Source organism: Peromyscus californicus, unplaced genomic scaffold (assembly GCF_007827085.1).
Source record: "Peromyscus californicus insignis strain IS unplaced genomic scaffold, ASM782708v3 Scaffold_7__1_contigs__length_154581171, whole genome shotgun sequence".
Classification (NCBI taxonomy): Eukaryota; Metazoa; Chordata; class Mammalia; order Rodentia; family Cricetidae; genus Peromyscus; species Peromyscus californicus.
Genome location: NW_026294595.1, coordinates 26771041 through 26788004, shown reverse-complemented (window position 1 = coordinate 26788004; position 16964 = coordinate 26771041). Strand labels below are relative to the sequence as shown.

The 16964-nt window shown below is 36.2% G+C and overlaps 2 protein-coding genes across 10 annotated transcripts in view; one reads left to right on the top strand and one right to left on the bottom strand.

Moving 5' to 3' along the window:
* Positions 1-7243, top strand: part of Orc4 (origin recognition complex subunit 4) — a 45012-nt gene extending 37769 nt beyond the window's left edge. For 4 of the 8 annotated variants that reach the window (XM_052725948.1, XM_052725947.1, XM_052725943.1 and 1 more), the window contains 4 exons: positions 638-746; positions 1510-1605; positions 1692-1759; positions 4912-7243. In XM_052725948.1, the coding sequence (XP_052581908.1) occupies positions 638-746; positions 1510-1605; positions 1692-1759; positions 4912-5100 (462 nt within the window). In that variant the 3' untranslated portion in view covers positions 5101-7243. Of the gene's footprint in view, positions 1-637; positions 747-1509; positions 1606-1691; positions 1760-3932; positions 4071-4562 lie in introns of all 8 variants that reach the window. The other 4 variants (XM_052725945.1, XM_052725946.1, XM_052725944.1 and 1 more) reach the window with 4 other exon arrangements.
* A 452-nt stretch (positions 7244-7695) lies between these two features.
* Acvr2a (activin A receptor type 2A) overlaps positions 7696-16964 on the bottom strand; it is a 78995-nt gene continuing 69726 nt past the window's right edge. For both annotated transcript variants that reach the window (XM_052725941.1, XM_052725942.1), the window contains 3 exons: positions 15041-15179; positions 12550-12680; positions 7696-11375 (listed from right to left, as the gene is read on the bottom strand). In XM_052725941.1, coding sequence (XP_052581901.1) covers positions 11181-11375; positions 12550-12680; positions 15041-15179 — 465 coding nt within the window. In that variant the 3' untranslated portion in view covers positions 7696-11180. The remainder of the gene's footprint in view (positions 11376-12549; positions 12681-15040; positions 15180-16964) is intronic.

Here is a 16964-nt window from a genome sequence, read left to right as displayed (position 1 = left end):
AAGAAATGTAATAAGCAGAAAAAAATAGAAAAGGAGCCACAAATGGTCACAGTCTCAACTTGTAGAATGAAGTCTAATCTCTTGTCCTTAACTATGGAGTATCTGAAGTGCACATTTAACCTAATGCTGTGTGTTTATATCTGCTACATCTACAAACACTAAATACTTACATTCAACACACAAATTAAATACACTGAAATTGTTCATTGAGGTGAAAACTTAGTCCCAGAAGCTGATGATTTGCTTGAGGAAAACTAAATGAAGAAGATAGTTGTGTCCAGTGTGAAAATTGTTTTCAAAATTGCTTACTTCTAAGCTGCAATTGCTTACTTACCTTTACATATTATTTGTAGAAATTTGTATAACACATAGGTATAGGTGGCTGTCTGAGTTTTAAATAGTATTCTTATTTTCAGTTTCTTCTTGTTGAACTTCTCTTAATGCTTTTCTTTTGGACAGTAAGTAAATACGATTCAAGTGCAAAGTCATAGGGACGGCAGCATCATTTTCATGGAGCAAAGTTTGAGGTTAACTTTCTCTAGTTTCTCATAAGAATAAACTATAATTTTTTTAATTGCTCTATACTATCTCCAAAATATTCAAGTAAATAAGTAATTTTTAATACACCTCTCTTTAGATGCTTGCTTTAAATCGAGTAACAGTATCACACCCATTTATGACTTCAGCAGATCTGATGGAGGCACAGCATTTGTGTAGCTTGGATTCTAAAGCAAGTATTGTACATGGTGAGAAACTGCTTTGTTAGTCTTTCTTTTAACTTTTGGATTTTAAAAGTTTGGCTTTAGATATTTTCCAAAATTATAATTAGTATTGAGCATGGTGCATTGTACAGAGAGTACTTCAGATTCCTACAGCTTTTTAGTACTGTGCAGTGTATTATCACAGTTACTTAAAGTGAAAGAAGCTATGTTCTACCTCCCATACCAATGGGAATTCCAAGTAGGGCTACTGAAAATGTTCTCCTTGCGTACCCTAAGTGCTACTGTATTTGTAGGTATTTGGTCATTTGAGGTTCACTCTCCCTTTTGAAAATGGAACATTTTTCTCTCCAGTGGATGGGGGTGGGGAGGTAGAGGATATGCACACAGTTTTAGATATAATTTCCAAAACTTCTCTGCATAAATGCCTCACAAAGGCATGTTATTTGAAATTGCATGATAATCACAATTTCTGCTGTTTGTTGTGGGCCATATAGTATCAAATTTTTCATACTTATAACACATCCCTTTAAGTTTAGAAAAATCTTTTATTTTGCAGATCCTTCCCCCCACCGTACCCCCCCTAAAAAAAAAAAGCCAATAACAACTATGTTCAGGGAAGTTAAAAGACTTGTGTTTTTATAGATAATAGTGTTTGGAATACTTTTAAATTCAAGGAATCCCAACCTCCTCTACCCTTCAAAGCCTTGACCATATATATAGTAATTATTTTCTGGAGCACAATCATCTCAGTGTCATACTGCTCAAGAGTTTATCTCCTTTATTACAGGTCTATCAGTCTTGGAAATCTGTCTTATAATAGCAATGAAACATTTAAATGACATCTATGAAGAAGAGCCCTTTAATTTTCAAATGGTCTATAATGGTGAGATGAAAAGTTTGCCATTTCTTCTAGATTTCTTCCCTGCTCCTGGTTGGAGAGTACTAATATTCTCATTGCCTTCTTTGCAGAGTTTCAGAAATTTATTCAAAGAAAGGCTCATTCTGTTTATAACTTTGAGAAACCTGTGGTCATGAAGGTATGGTTTGACTTGCTTGTAGTTTTCATCAGATCCAACTTGATTTTTTTATATATTTCATAACTTTTTGAATGTTTGGGTATGTCATTAGAGAAATTCTTAATTCTGTAGGCAGCCTGTTTTGGAGTTTGTGAAGATACATTGCCCTCTACTGTCTGTTCTTAGCACTTGCATACTGAAAAGGAACTGTGTTGCCTTATATTACAACTGTTATTACAAATGTTAAGTTTTATTTGTGGTTAGTTATCAGTTTACAATTTGACAATGATATCCTACAGTATACTCCTCCACTCCAAAGAAAATCGGAATCACATTATATAGTCTTAGGTTTTCTAGTAGGCATAGGAAATAAAAGATCCGATAACTTGTAACAATATAACTCAGTCTATTAAAAATATTTTCAAATCTATGATTAAATATTTCATGAAGTATTTTCTTTTATATTTTTAAAATTTGGCATATTTATACACAATTACAATAGGTCCTAATTTAATAAATACGCATTAGACATTTGTTCCTTTAAATTTATTAAATAGATAGCTAAAAAAGTAGATTTACATTAAAATCATACCAAATATACTCATTTTTCTAAATAATTCAGTCTCAGAGTTTTTAAGTTTATAGTTAATGGAAACTAAATAAAATATAAATACAGATCCACATATTTTAAGGGCTTGATTGTCCATTGTTGGCACAGTGGTGTAGGGGGGTGCATATGGAAGTAAAAATCTTTATTTTTTAAGCAGTGGAAGCCTGATCCTTTGGCTTACTTATAGAGCATAATCCAGATTTCTTTTCCTGTAGCAGTTTTCACAAGTGAGCACAGAGTCTTACCAGTTCTTCCAGCAGCACCAGTCGTAGGATGGATGTTTCCCCTAACCTCCTGTCTGGTTGTCTCCTGTAGTTGTGAAAAGGGCACTTGGGCATGTTTAGGAATAATTTATAGCTGCTTATTTGTACATTTTAAAATAGGGTCTATTCCGCAACTTGGAAATATTTTTTCAGTTTTGTTCAGCTACGCCTAAAGCATTTGAGCTTTTTTTCTTAAATTAGAACTTTTATGATAAACAGTGTATTCTAGTGATACTTTTCACAGTGAAATGTAAGAATCAAATGCTCAAGAATCTACTTGAGTGTGTCACTGTTTTAGTATGTCATCAGTATACTTTTTTCTTTCCTTAATAACAAACCTAGAGTTATCAGGGTTCTAAAAGTAATATATGAGTTAGAGAGTAAGAGGAAGCAAACAATTAAGAGCTCTGTTAAGGTGACTAAGAGGAACATGGACAGGAACTTTATTGACTAGGGATAAAATGAACATCCCACCACCCCCAGGTCTGGACCACCTTACAGGGTCCTTTGCTTACAGTAGGCTTTATTGTGCTCTGGGCCTTTTTTTAACTCTCCCTGTGTTATAGTTGGTAAACTGTTTTGTTCTTTAATTTTTATTTATGCTTTGCTGAAAGTATTTATTTTCATACAATATATTCCAATCATTCCCCTACCTCAGATTCTTCCCACCTCATCACCCTTCCAATACCACGCCTTCTTCCCCGCTGTGCCCCCAAATCCATGCCTTTTTTCTCTCTCCCCAACTCCGTGCCTTCTCTCTCTGTCTCCTTCCCCCTCAAAAAAACAGTCAAGCAAATAGACAAGCAAGGATAAAACAAAATGAACAAACTGACGAACAACGAAATAGCAGGGGAAAGCACATACCTAGGCAGAGACACAAACAGAACCCATATAAACAAAATTGGAAACCATGATACACAAGCAAAAGACCAGTTGTTGGGGGAGGGGGGAGGCAAAGCTATATGAGACTAAAAAAAAAAATCTCCAAATACATTTGAGTTCATTTTGTGTTGGCCATCTGCTACTGGCCATGGTCCCTGCCCTTGAGTGTGGTTGGTATACTTGAGACTCCCTTGGAAAAGCTCATTTTTCCTTTGTGAGAGGTTGTTAATTGGGGATAGCTTCCTGGTTGGGGATGAGAGATCATGTCTACTTCCCCATTTTAGCACTTGGACCCCATCTGGCTTGGACCTGTACATGTTGTGTGCTTGCTGTCACAGCCTTCGGAGTTCATGTTCCTCAGTTCTGTTGTGTCTGGAAGACACTGTTTCCTTGGTACCCATTCCTTGTCTCTTATAATCTTCTTTTGCCTTCTTTTCAGATTCCTGAGGGGTTTGATGAAAAAAAAATCCTATTTCAGACAGGGTGTCCCAAGGTCTCCTGCTCTGCACTTTGTCCAGATGTGGGTCTCTATAAGTTCCCATCTACTGCAGGAGAAAGCTTCTCTGACCATGGCTAAGTGAGACACTGATCTATTGCTGTACAGCTGTTTAACTTTAATGTACAGTGAGGCTTTGTTGAGACTGAAACAAACTGCAAATTTTAGTAACCTATTTAGTCAGTCTTCTCAGATTCTTAGGTTTTTAATATCAAAGTAGTAGACAAAGGACTGGAGCTACATAGCTCAGAATTAGAATGTGGGAGGTGCAGATTTAGGTACAGTATCCAGCATTTACTAGAAAAGAAGAACCTGTGATAAGAATCAGCCTAGAAACAGAACATTATCATTGTTAAGATTCAGGTAAAATTAACAGTGTAGTTTTTATGGATTTGATTAAACTTGGGGTTTGGGCAACTACCGTTTTGTTTAGTGGTGGTAGGTGGCCAGCCCTTTTATACTGCTAAGCTAAATTCCCATCCCTAAAAGTTACTTTAACTGTATTTGTATCTTTCCTGTTCTCTTCCTTTCTTTTTTCTTTCTTTCTTCCTCCCCTGTCTGTCATGAACAAAGTTGGAGTTCATTAAGAAGAAGATTTTAGAGCCCAGGTATGGTGGCACACACCTTTAATCCAGCACGTGCAGAGGCAGGAGGATGTCTGAGTTGAAGGACAGCTGGAGCTACACAGGGAAATCCTGTCTTGAAAAATAAATAAATAAATAAAATGTAAAAAATAAAATAAGAAAGATTTTAATATAAATTCAAGTATGGAAGGATGCACTTGGGGAAAAGATATTTCAAATGTGCTGATTTCTCTTCCTTTTTTTAAACCTGTCACTGTTTCCCAGCTGGCTGAAACCAGTAACTACCCTGGATTTAACATTTTTCCCCTTTAGTCTAAGCTCTGTCTTTTATCTTTCAGGCATTTGAGCATTTACAACAGTTGGAATTAATAAAACCCATGGAAAGAACTTCAGTGAATTCACAGAGAGAATACCAGCTAGTGAAACTACTTTTGGATAATACTCAAATTATGAATGCTCTACAGAAGTACTCCAACTGCCCTACAGATGTCAGACAGTGGGCAACATCCTCACTAAGCTGGCTTTGAACTTTTTAAGTATATTTCTGTAAAGACCTAAAAGCTACTGCCCTTCAACAAGATATGTTATTACATTCCTTGTTTATAAATATTGTTTATGAGAAACTTGCACTTATTATGTTGGCTACAAGTTGAATCATGACTGCACATACACACAATTCCATTGATTTAAATTGCACTACATGAGTAGCAATTCAAAAGAATGAAATGTGACTATTTTAGGGATAGTCCATATGATGACCTGACACTCTTGTACAATGTATGTGGTCCATTGGAAAAGGTTATTTCAACTAAGCACTCAGTTTACCAGATGTAATCCTAAGCAGTCAGGAGACAACAAGGACCAGAAATTACATGAGGATTATTTCAGCTACAGGAGGAGCCTATAGTGATTGGGGTTGGGTTTGGTTTTGCTGTGTACATTGGAATTTTGAGTCCTATCCAGATTACTAGTGTTCTAGTTCAATAGACTGGCCCACTTGTGCTGAGGAGATTTTGTGTGGAAGGCGTCCAAACAACTCAGCATTTTCTTCTCTGAATACCTTATCAGAATCTCTTGTAGGAATTTTTTAAGCATACATTCTGGATCTTCTTTAGTTCAGAAGGGATCAGAATTTGCCATCTAACATGTACTTAAAGGATTCCTGGGAAACTGCTTCTACAAATAATAAGTGTTTGCCGTGTTAGCTATTGGCTTCAAAAAGGAATTCCCTAAGAACATAGAATGTCAGTCAAAGGTCCACATCATAAATTCATAGACCTAAAAGTAAAAGAGCTTGGGGTTTAAAATGGAACTTAATCATTCCCTGGCTTCATTTGTTCAAGAATATTCGATTGCATATTTGGTCATAGTAAGGTTTTATAAAATACATAATCCATCTGTGTGCAATTTATAAAGTATTTAACTGCAGAACTAATGGTATTTACAGATTAGAAAAACGATACCAGTGGTAGTGTCCAGGATTACAGTATGGAAAAATGTCTGGTGAGCCCTAGAATGAAGCTTGGTTTGACTAACACTAAAGCTCATGTTATTAAAAACTAAAGCTCAACAACACATTCTTTACTGATTTTAGAGGATATTTTAGTAATTTGGCTCTTAAGAAATCTCAAATGTAAGATTGCTATGCATTAAAATACCACTTCATAGTTAAAAACCCACTTTCTTCATACATAGCCTTTCCTTTCCTACAGTAAAATATGTTTAGCATTCTGTCTTTAGACTTTTTTTTCCCCAGCCATATCTCATTAAGTCTAAGGCTTGCATAGCAGTTTAATGACATAGTCCACACATTTTCTGAGGTGATTTATTTTTCCAAAATATTTAGCATGGTAGTGTTGCTACTGAATAAAAGCAAAATTTTCCTATTAAAAAAATTGTAGCAGCAGGACAAAGTGTCTATAGTCCTACCATGTAGGAGACTTGTTAAAAGAGAATCAAGCATTTGTGGCCAGCCTGGGCTACATATCGAGAGCTTGTCTCAAGAAAGAAAAGTTCCTCTTTAAGGAACCTAATAAAATAACATGAGAATTTCAAACTTATTTAGATGCTGCTTAAAAGCTGAGTCCTCTGCTTTCCTGGCTGGGTAACAACTAGAGAAGATCTAGCTGAACAATGTATTCAACTTTAAAAACAGGCAAGGTAAATTTTTATTTTTAATCATCGTGATAAAAATGAAGCAGTAATAACTATGAAGGTCACACAAGTATAGGCATATATTGCAAGAAGCTTTTTACCTAGATTCACTTCATACATTGCTTAAACTACATTATTAAATCTAATTTTAAAAAAGCGAGTTTCTAAAAAAACTTGAAGAATAATGTATGGCATGGAAGTGTACATCTGTATTGTACAATTCCACAGCTTCAGAGGTGGAAGCAAGATCAGAAGCTACTTTCAGGAGCTAGTTCCAAACTAGCCTGCCTGAGTTGTCTAAAACAAAAAGAATGTGAACTGAAAGTATGACTTGAAAATTCTATGAAGAAAAATATTGAAAATCAAGAACTCAAGACTCCTTTGGGTCAACAGATGGAAAAACAACTTAGGCTTCTTCCATGTGGCCTACTGAAACTTGGATCTTGTTTAAAAGGCATCTCTGATTTATATGCAGACACATGTCTCTGAGAAATTAAAATCTGTTTTTCAAACTTCCATATGGTAATGTCTTATATGGTAAGGACATGTTACCTACTGATCTAAAGAATTAGACATTGAAGAAGGTGCAGTGGAAAACGGAGTTTCTGTAGTGGTCATGCATATTCCACCATTGCCTTTTGATTTGACTTAAGATGACTGTGGGTTCTTTCAAAGCAATAATCTAAGTTGCCTTCACCTTTGCCCTGTGAGCACAGAATCCGATGAAATGCACTCACTTTACCAATAGGCCTCTGGACTCTTTCCATGGGCAGTAAGGACCAAGTACAGACACTTGGGTAGAAATAGTCTGATTTGACGACAGTGGAAGGAAAATGCCCTAATTCACAAACCTCCCTGCTTTTATGACTCTACCCTTGAAAGTCTCAAGGCAGAAACTTCACTATAAATTGGAAAACTATTACCCTCTTTAAGAACGTACATAGCTAAAGAAAAACTGCATGTGCAAATACCATATTCATTTTTTATTTAACATGGGGATGGAATGGGGATAGCATACATTTTATTTGTACAATATTTAACAATCACTTATTCAAGGTGGGATTTTATGGGGATTTTTTCGTTTTTAGCTTCTTTCTGTTAAATACTTGCAGAAAAAAAAGATAGCAAGTACAATATGACAGTAGTACAACAACCTGTGCCCAAAACACTGACAAGAAATACAGAGTAAAGCTGAAATAATTGTTTACCAATATTTTGAGAGGTAACAAATAGGGAGATACGGGTTGAGACTGCATAAAAAACGTACTGCTGGTTGAATATCTGAGGTAAATGATGTTTAATCAAGATGCTACTTGTATCTTTGTCCATAAATTGTAAATAATTTTATGCACATTATACCAAATGTTCCTAAAAAGTAATTTTTCAAAAAAGTAAAAAAGAGAAACTGGAAAATAGCTGATGAAGCATTTTTTTAAAAAACAGTAATCAGTCTATTCCACTAAACTACCATCCATCTGGTGAGGGTTTGTTCCCGACCATTTGAATTTTACTTAAACGTGACTATTAATTACCCTAAGGATAAGAAAAGGGGATATAAGCAATGTTTTCATAATTTTGTGACACATGATTCTAGTTTTAAATTCAAAGGTGTTGGATTTTGTTTTTTGTTTTTCCTGGTTATATTTTCAGAATATCACCACGAAAGATAGTGCAAGTTCATGGGACCAATCATTGAGGCACAGTCTCTGTTCTGGAACTCACAAGGTACCTGTAATAAAACGTCCAAACAAGAATCACAAATCACATGCTATAACTCCTAGCATCTAAAATACATACAAGATCTGTGCAGGGCATAGATAGACTTCAAATAAATTCAAACACTGGTTAATCCATCAGTCCTATGGCAGTTGATCATAAAGCATTTCTCACAGGAGATCTGGGCAAGGTAGAGTAAGTAAGAGCAGCAGTTCTGGTGGGTATCAGAAAGGCAAAGTACAAGACATCATGAGGAGCACCATACACAAAGTTACAGGGGTCTAAGTTTGCCATCTCCCTAAAAAAAAAAAAGTTTTCATTCTTTGATCTTCCTTTTTCAGTGTCCCTAGCTCAAACTTTTTATCTGCCCGCTCTGCACTTACTGTAAACCAAACACTAAAATGCCCTGCAAAAGAAAGTTTTAACAAGACTAGGTATAAGAACAGGTAGTCACTGGAACATTCTTACTTTACTGCTTATAAAAAAGGCTTTCTGTTAATGTAGTTCTCAAGAGAATACAAGTTTTAAAATTGATAAGCTAGATTTAAGTACAATACCCAAGATATCTTAAAAAAAAAAAAAAAAAAAAAAGTTTCCCTAACATGAAGACAAAGCATGAACCAGTCTTGGTAACATTTTATCTGTAGTGCTCTCCTAAGCCAGACAGCCACAATATCCCTCATTTATCACTTTTAAAAAGAGGTTGAATGTTTACAATCACCAGAAATTTGTTTATGGAGATTAACAATTTCCTTGTATGCACATTCTCTTATGGTTATCCTTGATTAGTTTACAAGTGGAAGCAAACCTAAATCGAGAATTTAAGAGGCCAAATATGTAGAAATCAGAACAGTGAACACTGAATTAGGCAATCTTAGGAATACAGTGAGACCTTGGGTACAGAGACAAAGCACAATTCTCTATGGGGTGTGGCATACAGACACAACGAATGCTATTACTCTCCCCTCCCTGCTTAGAGTCTGTTGACCTATGTATTGTTTATAATTAATTCAGTCTTCCCAGAGATTAGTGCACATTTTATGTAAAATGTAGTGTATGATGTCTTAACCATCTGAAGATAATGCATTCACAGTGAGCTCCTGATAGTAACATGTAAAAAGTTTATAAAATTAATGTATGGATGTTAAAGTGACTCGACAAAAATGTATATAACATAATACTGGCTATTTGTTGGTAATCTTAAAATTCAGGGAATTAATCTTTCACTTGGGCTTGTATAAGTTTGAGGAAGAAGCCAATTATATTCTAATGTTACATTGTTTTCAAAAGCACTCTGGTACCTACTTGCCATCAATTCCATTTTCTTTTAGCAAGGATAAGGCATGAACTATCTAGAGTTAGCTGTAAAGTAACTTGGGGGAGGCTAGGCTGTGTTCCTTATACCACCACTGGTTACCTCTAAATGTCATTGCATATTTTAAGTTATAAGTTCAACTTGTTATCCCTGATTTGATTTAAAGCAGTAATATCTGAAATCTGTGCTTAAAGGTCAGTATCTCTATCCAAAGACAGTTCTCTTCACATCACAGACATCAAATATTACACTTGACAAGATGGCACCACACAGTATAGTGATAGTTACACGTCTCAAAGCAGAGTGAGGAATTCTGAGTAATGACACTTCCTGAGGTGATCCTAAAACAGTGATAAGAATATCCCACACACTGTTTGGTAAAAGAAGAAATACACCACAATTTTACATATATAAATAGGAAAAAAAATCTATTTTTAAAAGATATAATGAAGAGCTTTCCAGTGTCACAGCTCACTTAAAATTTTTTAAATCATGCTTTATGTTTTCAAATATTTCCCAAACACAGCACACCTTAAAGAAAAAAGTACTACTTAAGTATGCAATACTTTGGGACCTGGATATAAGATGAAGGGAAGGAGGGGAAATGACACCATTTTTTTTTTCTATTTCAAAAACAGTACTTTGTTTTCCCTAAATTACAAGCCAGTACAAGAAAAGCTAAAACACTGCTTTACAAATAGCCACTTACTATTGGCACTAAGCATAGCTTACCATTTTTTCTTAAATAACACAGTGAATTTGTAATACCTTGTTATAAAACATGGATTGATTTATTCAAATTTTGTTAGTGTTTTCAATTTTATAATTTAGCAACCGTGGAACTGAGGTATACCTTGTTGAGGGAGGTTAAAGTAATGCTTGGAAGCCTCTTTACTGTACCCCACTTTGATGACTTTATGTACACAGAACAGCAGCACACTACACATTCACAAGCTGTGTCATGTTGGCATTACAATAGTCATTTATAGAAACAACAGCAAATGCAATAAAAAGTTACCCTTTTAAAATCTGAAATGAAAAGTTTTTGATTTAAAAAAAATAGCAGTAGTTCATTTAAGGAATTAGTGTCTTCTGACAGACATTAAGAAATCTGATGTCAGTTTTCAAATACTTGATTAGCCAGGTCCAAAAGATCCTTGATTTGGAGAGGGCCACATTCTTCGTGTACATTTTTCAGAAGTTCTTTACAGTTTGCAGCTTTTCCTTTAGACTCCCCTTCGTATCTGTGCTGCAGACGATGCAGTAAATCTCCCAGAGCCATGCGTTCCACAAGGGGCTGCTTGTGTACATGTCCCGGAGGCATCCTACTCATTTCACACAGAAAATACACTAAGCAGTTTCCTTAGCTTAGCAGCTCCAGTTCAGAGTCCCAATTCTCGGTGTGTACAGATGGTGCCACCATCATAGACTAGATTCTTTGGGAGGAAAGTCAACGTTTGTCACCATTGTGACCACTGTTACAATGTCCTCTGTAGTAATGATATTTGTTAGTCTTTGCATCTGGGTAATTCTTTCACCTACACATCCAGCTGATAACCTGGCTTCTGCATCGTGATCCCAACATTCTTCTATCGTTTCACAGAGCATTGCCATTCCCTAAAAGGAGAAGAACAGTCAAACATAACACTATTGTTTCCTGATAGGAAACAGGCTAACACTGTTAGTGATTTTCATGGGTCATAGCTTCAAGATCAGCCAAGTTTGATCAGCACTCACTCTGGCTCTTTTTTTTTTTTTTTTTTTTATGATTTATTTTTATTTATTATGTAAACAGTGTTCTTTCTGCAAGTCTGCTGTACACCAGAAGAGGGCATCAGATCTCATTATAGATGGTTGTGAGCCACCATGTAGTTGCTGGGAATTAAACTCAGGACCTCTGGAAGAGCAGACAGTGCTCTTAACCACTGAATCATCTCTCCAGACCACTCTGGCTCTTTTTAATGGACTCATTATGGTTGGCCTCAAACTCTTGATCCTTCTGCCTCAAGCACATGAGATACCGTGGCTGGATCAAAACTCACTTTTATTGAAAGTCATTTTGCATACCAACAAAATAAATTACTTTTCCAAGCATTAGGGATCCACAACATGAATATGTTTTTAAGTTCCAAAAATCTTGTATTCATAAATCCAATCATTTCAATGCTTAACCTTTTCAAGTAGACTTGCAACTAAGTCTAATGTGGGTACCAATTTTTTTTTTTTTAATCATTTTCTTAGTTGATAGTGGCATTTCTCCCTTGCAGTTAAAATCAAAAGGTCACCCTTGAAGAATCAATCTCTGGTTTCAGGGTGTGTAGTTATTTATTGCAATTTGGGTTTCTAGTTATATTAACACCAAATTACCAGCACAATTCTATGCTGTTCTGCCTGCTCTAACTGTAAAGTCAAATCTTGAAAGCCTGAATGAAATGAATAAGACTTCATAGAGTAAAGAAAACTGAGTGCTTAATAAGTGTTAAGATGGCATCTATTAGAAGGTAATGATCAGCAAGACTATCCAGCTTCCCATGGACCAGGCATTTGTTTCCTCATGGAACTTTCAAACCAGGAGATACTTGCTTGAACTTAACTAGACCGCTGAGGGAAGAGCCTTCTCTGCAAAGCTCTGTGACTTTAGACAAAGCCCTAATTCTGCCTCTGAACTCCAGTACAAAACAGCTGTGTGAAGATCACTGTCCCAGAAGAGAAATGTGCACATAACAGATACACTAGTCTCTTGAAAAAAATGTTTTCTTGAAATTTCAAATGGAAAATTGCATAAACTTACTGCATGTTTCTGCCAATAATCTCTTAAAACAGGCCTCTTTTTTTTATGCACAACAACTTCCTGCATATCTTCAAGAGACGGATGCTGGCCAATTTCCTCCTCAAATGGTAACATGTATTCATCTACAGGTCCTGAAATGTAAGAAGAGGAAAACCATTTTAATTCTTCCTGACTAGTCCAAGCTCCTCCAATTCTTCACTCTATGAGGAGAGAGATGGACCCCCCGCAAAAAAAAAACTTGTATCACAAGGGGACCAGAATCTAATTGTGAGAAATCAAAAGGTCTATTTTCAGGAGTTTTTTGATGGCTGCTTGTTTTGGACAGGATCAAGCTAAATAGTTTTGGCTGGCTCCAAATTCTTGATCTTCACAATCAGCCTCAACAGGCTGTTTTGGAACACATATGCTGAATGTCCATGTCTATATATGACAAGGATTGTCAATATTTAGAAATCAAAGCTATAAATCCTCTTTGGAAGACTCATTTCCAGCAATTCCTATCAGAACGTTACCTCTGGAGACTCACTGCTGCACCTAGTATACTTCTCTGTGGCATGTTCAAATACCTTCCATGAGGAATTAATGCACTTTGCAATTTTCTTTCTTCTCTCACAGGCATATTTATAATACTTATAAATAATGCTATTTATTTTTATATTTAAATCACAAGCATACTTCAACCAGAATTCTTATCATGTCAAAATGTACCCTCATGACAAAATTTTTTCAGTAACATAAACAACTTGTTCTTGGATCTCAGACAGGAATGTGCATTTAAGAGTTAATAACTGATGTTCAATAGATTCTTATTCAGACTAGATGCACCTACATTTTTACTATTATTTTATCTCCACGTGAAGGTGGTATTTGCTCTATTTTGTAAATAAGATAGCTCAGAAAGTTAATGAGATTTTGCACAGAGGTATGTGACTATTCTATAGTAGAGTTGAAATCTGAATCTTATCTGAAGTCTGCTTTTAATCTATATTTTCTCCCCTTAACACAACAGGTCACTACTTGGCAGTGTCATTCACCAGAGAGAAGTCGATGTACATAGATGAGCCTTGTGCAAAGTATACAAATATTACCAAATTCACCAGGCAATGGTGGCACACGCCTTTAATCCCAGTACTCAGGGGGAGGCAGAGCCAGGCGGATCTCTGTGAGTTTGAGGCCAGCCTGGGCTACAGAGCGAGATCCAGCACCAAAACTACATGGAGAAACCTTGTCTCAACCAAAAAAAAATAAAATAAAAATATATATACACACACACCAAATACTTCAAACATAATACCATGAACTGAAAGAGGCACTAACTCAGCCTTGTACACGTGCTTTAGGAAGCATCTTTTATTATTACTACACTTAGTGTGTGTGTACGTGTGTATATATTCCACAACATGCATATAGAGTTCAGAGGACAACTTACAAGGAAGGGTAGGCTAGGCTCTCACCATATAAGACCCAGGATCAAAATGAGCTCATGAGGATTGCCCACTGAACCATTTCCCCAGCCCTGTGGGAACCTTGTGATAGATGAAGGACTATGTTAGCACTTCTAGTACTTAGTACTAACATCTTAAATTTCAAGGTTCACAGGTCAACAATACTGGCATCAACACACAGACTTCTCAGGACTTACTTAGTCCAGGCTAATGTATTTTTTTTTAATGTGGATGGTGGTTTTTCCTGCATGTGTGCACCACAGCCATGACCCATGTCCATGAAGGAAGAGCAACCAGTGCTCTTAATAACAGAGCCATCTTCCCATCCTCCAGAGGCTTATTTTTAACTAGATTCCTAGAGTTTGCTATGCACACTAAAGTTTGAGAAATGCTGGATTTTAACTAACTAGACACAAATTTTAAACACTCACTTTATCATTTTTAGGGCAAATCAGGGCCAAAGGGAAAGTGAACATAGTCTGCTTTTAAGTATTTTAGAGCACATACAAGGCATTTAAGAAAAATCAGCATCTAACCTTTCTTTTGCCATAAAAATGCCCCAATAAATAACCCCAAGCCCCACCAAGTAACTCTCCTGAATTCCTATACCACCACCTGACATTTCTCAGGTGTGACTGCACCCCAGTACAGTTACTGAAAGCCTTACCTACCAGGTCGTGGAACAGATCATTCACACTTATCTCACTCTGGAGTCCTCTCTGCAGAAGGTATTTGATCACCTTAACTGTGTATTACTTAACAATAGGGCCTGCATCCCCAGGACACCCAGTCATAGTTTGATATGAAAGACTCACACTGAAGTTCTTAAGCAACGTATTTTCTTGTAGTATGTGCTGTCTGACCTATTTCTGCCTCCAAAGTGTCAAAGCCATTTCATGCCCAGCCCCAAACTCACCTTGCCTCCTATATCTTCGGCCACCTTTTGGAGTCCATAGAAGAAAATGTACTTATTTACCTTTTTGTGTAATCCCTTTCATAAATATGGCATATATACTTTAAAAAAAAAAAATGCTGTTTTCCCTTACCATCTGCAGCAGTACATCGAGAAGCCAGTTCCCACAGGACTAATCCCATGGCGTACATATCTATCCTCAAAAATGCATCCCTTTGGAAGTTTATAGCGCCCTCTAAAACCTCTGGAGCCATATACCTCCGAGTACCAACCTGAAAAAGATTTTGAAAGCAATCAGTACTCATTGACTTTATGAACTAATGTTTTTGTTTATGGTTTTGTAGGGAAAAAAACCAAATATGGTCTATTTAGCCAGGGTAAAGTAAGATGGCTTCTGGATAGTCTCAGCAGACAGGCTTACAGAGCTCGTCCTCCCTTCTGGATCGAATCACAAAGACCTGAATAATGGTTTGCTGGGAGAAGGACAGAATGGAGGAAAGAGCACTGTGCATATTGTTTGAGGTACACCTTTAGAAAACACTTTTTTTTTTTTTTTTTTAGGGCTTCACTAGTAAACATTTAAGATGATGTAAAAATAATTAGCAGAGATACATTTTTTTAAATTCTACTTGTAAAAAATCTTACTATTCATGAATTCTTCTTTATTTACATTTGCCCCCAAGAGTCTGGTATTGTGTGGTACTGTAACTGTGGCTACTAAGCTGGGGCAGCTAGTGCTAGTTGGTCTTGAATGCATTTTTATGTGAAAGTCTAAGAGATTTTAGGAGCTATTTAGGTAGACTAAAATACACTTAACTCAGATCTAAAAAGCAGCTTAGACATTGTTGTTTTCATCCTTAGGTAATGAATGGCAAGTAATCTTTGGTCAAGACTTTGGTAGTTATATGTACATTTAGCAGTAGTTTTTAAAAATTAAGGACAGATCAGTGAAACTCTGAAGTTCCATTTTTAACTGATTTTATCAGAACATAAAGTAGCTCTCTGGCTCTCACTGTTCTGTCTAAACATTACACTGTATTCCGAATATCTCTCAAAGCCTAATTTTTCACTTAATTTAGACCATCCAAAGTTACTTCATGTATTATGGGATTATAGCTTATCTAATTTTAGTCTAAGATATCCTCTTTTATGAATCAAAGGTGGTACGATAGTGGAGAAACTATTTACTCAGGTAGGTAATAACTTATTTTGCCTAATTTTGTAATCCAATTGTAAGAGCATCAAAAGATGACATGAATGAGGTTTTTTTTAAAAAAAAAAAAAAATGTAGGCAGCTGGAGAGATGGCTTAGTGGTTAAAAGCACTGGGTGCTCTTCCAGATGTCCTGAGTTCAATTCCCAGCAACCACATGGTGGCTCACAACCATCTATAATAGGATCTGATGCCCTCTTCTGGCTTGCAAGTATAAATGCAGAGCATTCATACATAAAATATAGATTAAAAAACAAAAGTTATGAAGTTTGCTCTGATACTGAAAGATGAAACTATTCCACACATACTGTCCTATGACTGTCAATCATACAATAAGCACAGAAATTTGTCTCTAGGCTTCTTACTCCATTTTTAGTAATATTCTTCCTAAAACAGCCTCTATTCTCAATCATGTCAGCTTTTCTAATGTTCTGCAACTGCTGGCATAACCTTGAAACAAATCTGAAACTGTTAATTAACATTGACAGAATGTAGTGTGCCATGACTGCACACAGCTATGTTCCTGGGGATCAAGATATGGAAGGAGAATGAAAACTCAGAAATAACCAAGTAACTTGAATGACTTGAAAGACAGAGAACCAATAAGGGCAAGCCTGGAAAGAATCCTTTGGCTTTGTAGGAAATGTCACATTTTAAGCAGACATTTATTTTATTTTTAATTGCACAGTCAGAGAAGTGTTGTGAAATATTCCTTTACACTGTGTGAAGATGTGTCACTATGCGAAGATTGGCTTAATAAAGAGCTGAATCGTCCTTAACTAGGCAGGAAGAGGTTAGGCGGAACCTTCTGGGAACAGAGAGCTCTAGAAAGAAGAAAGGAGGGT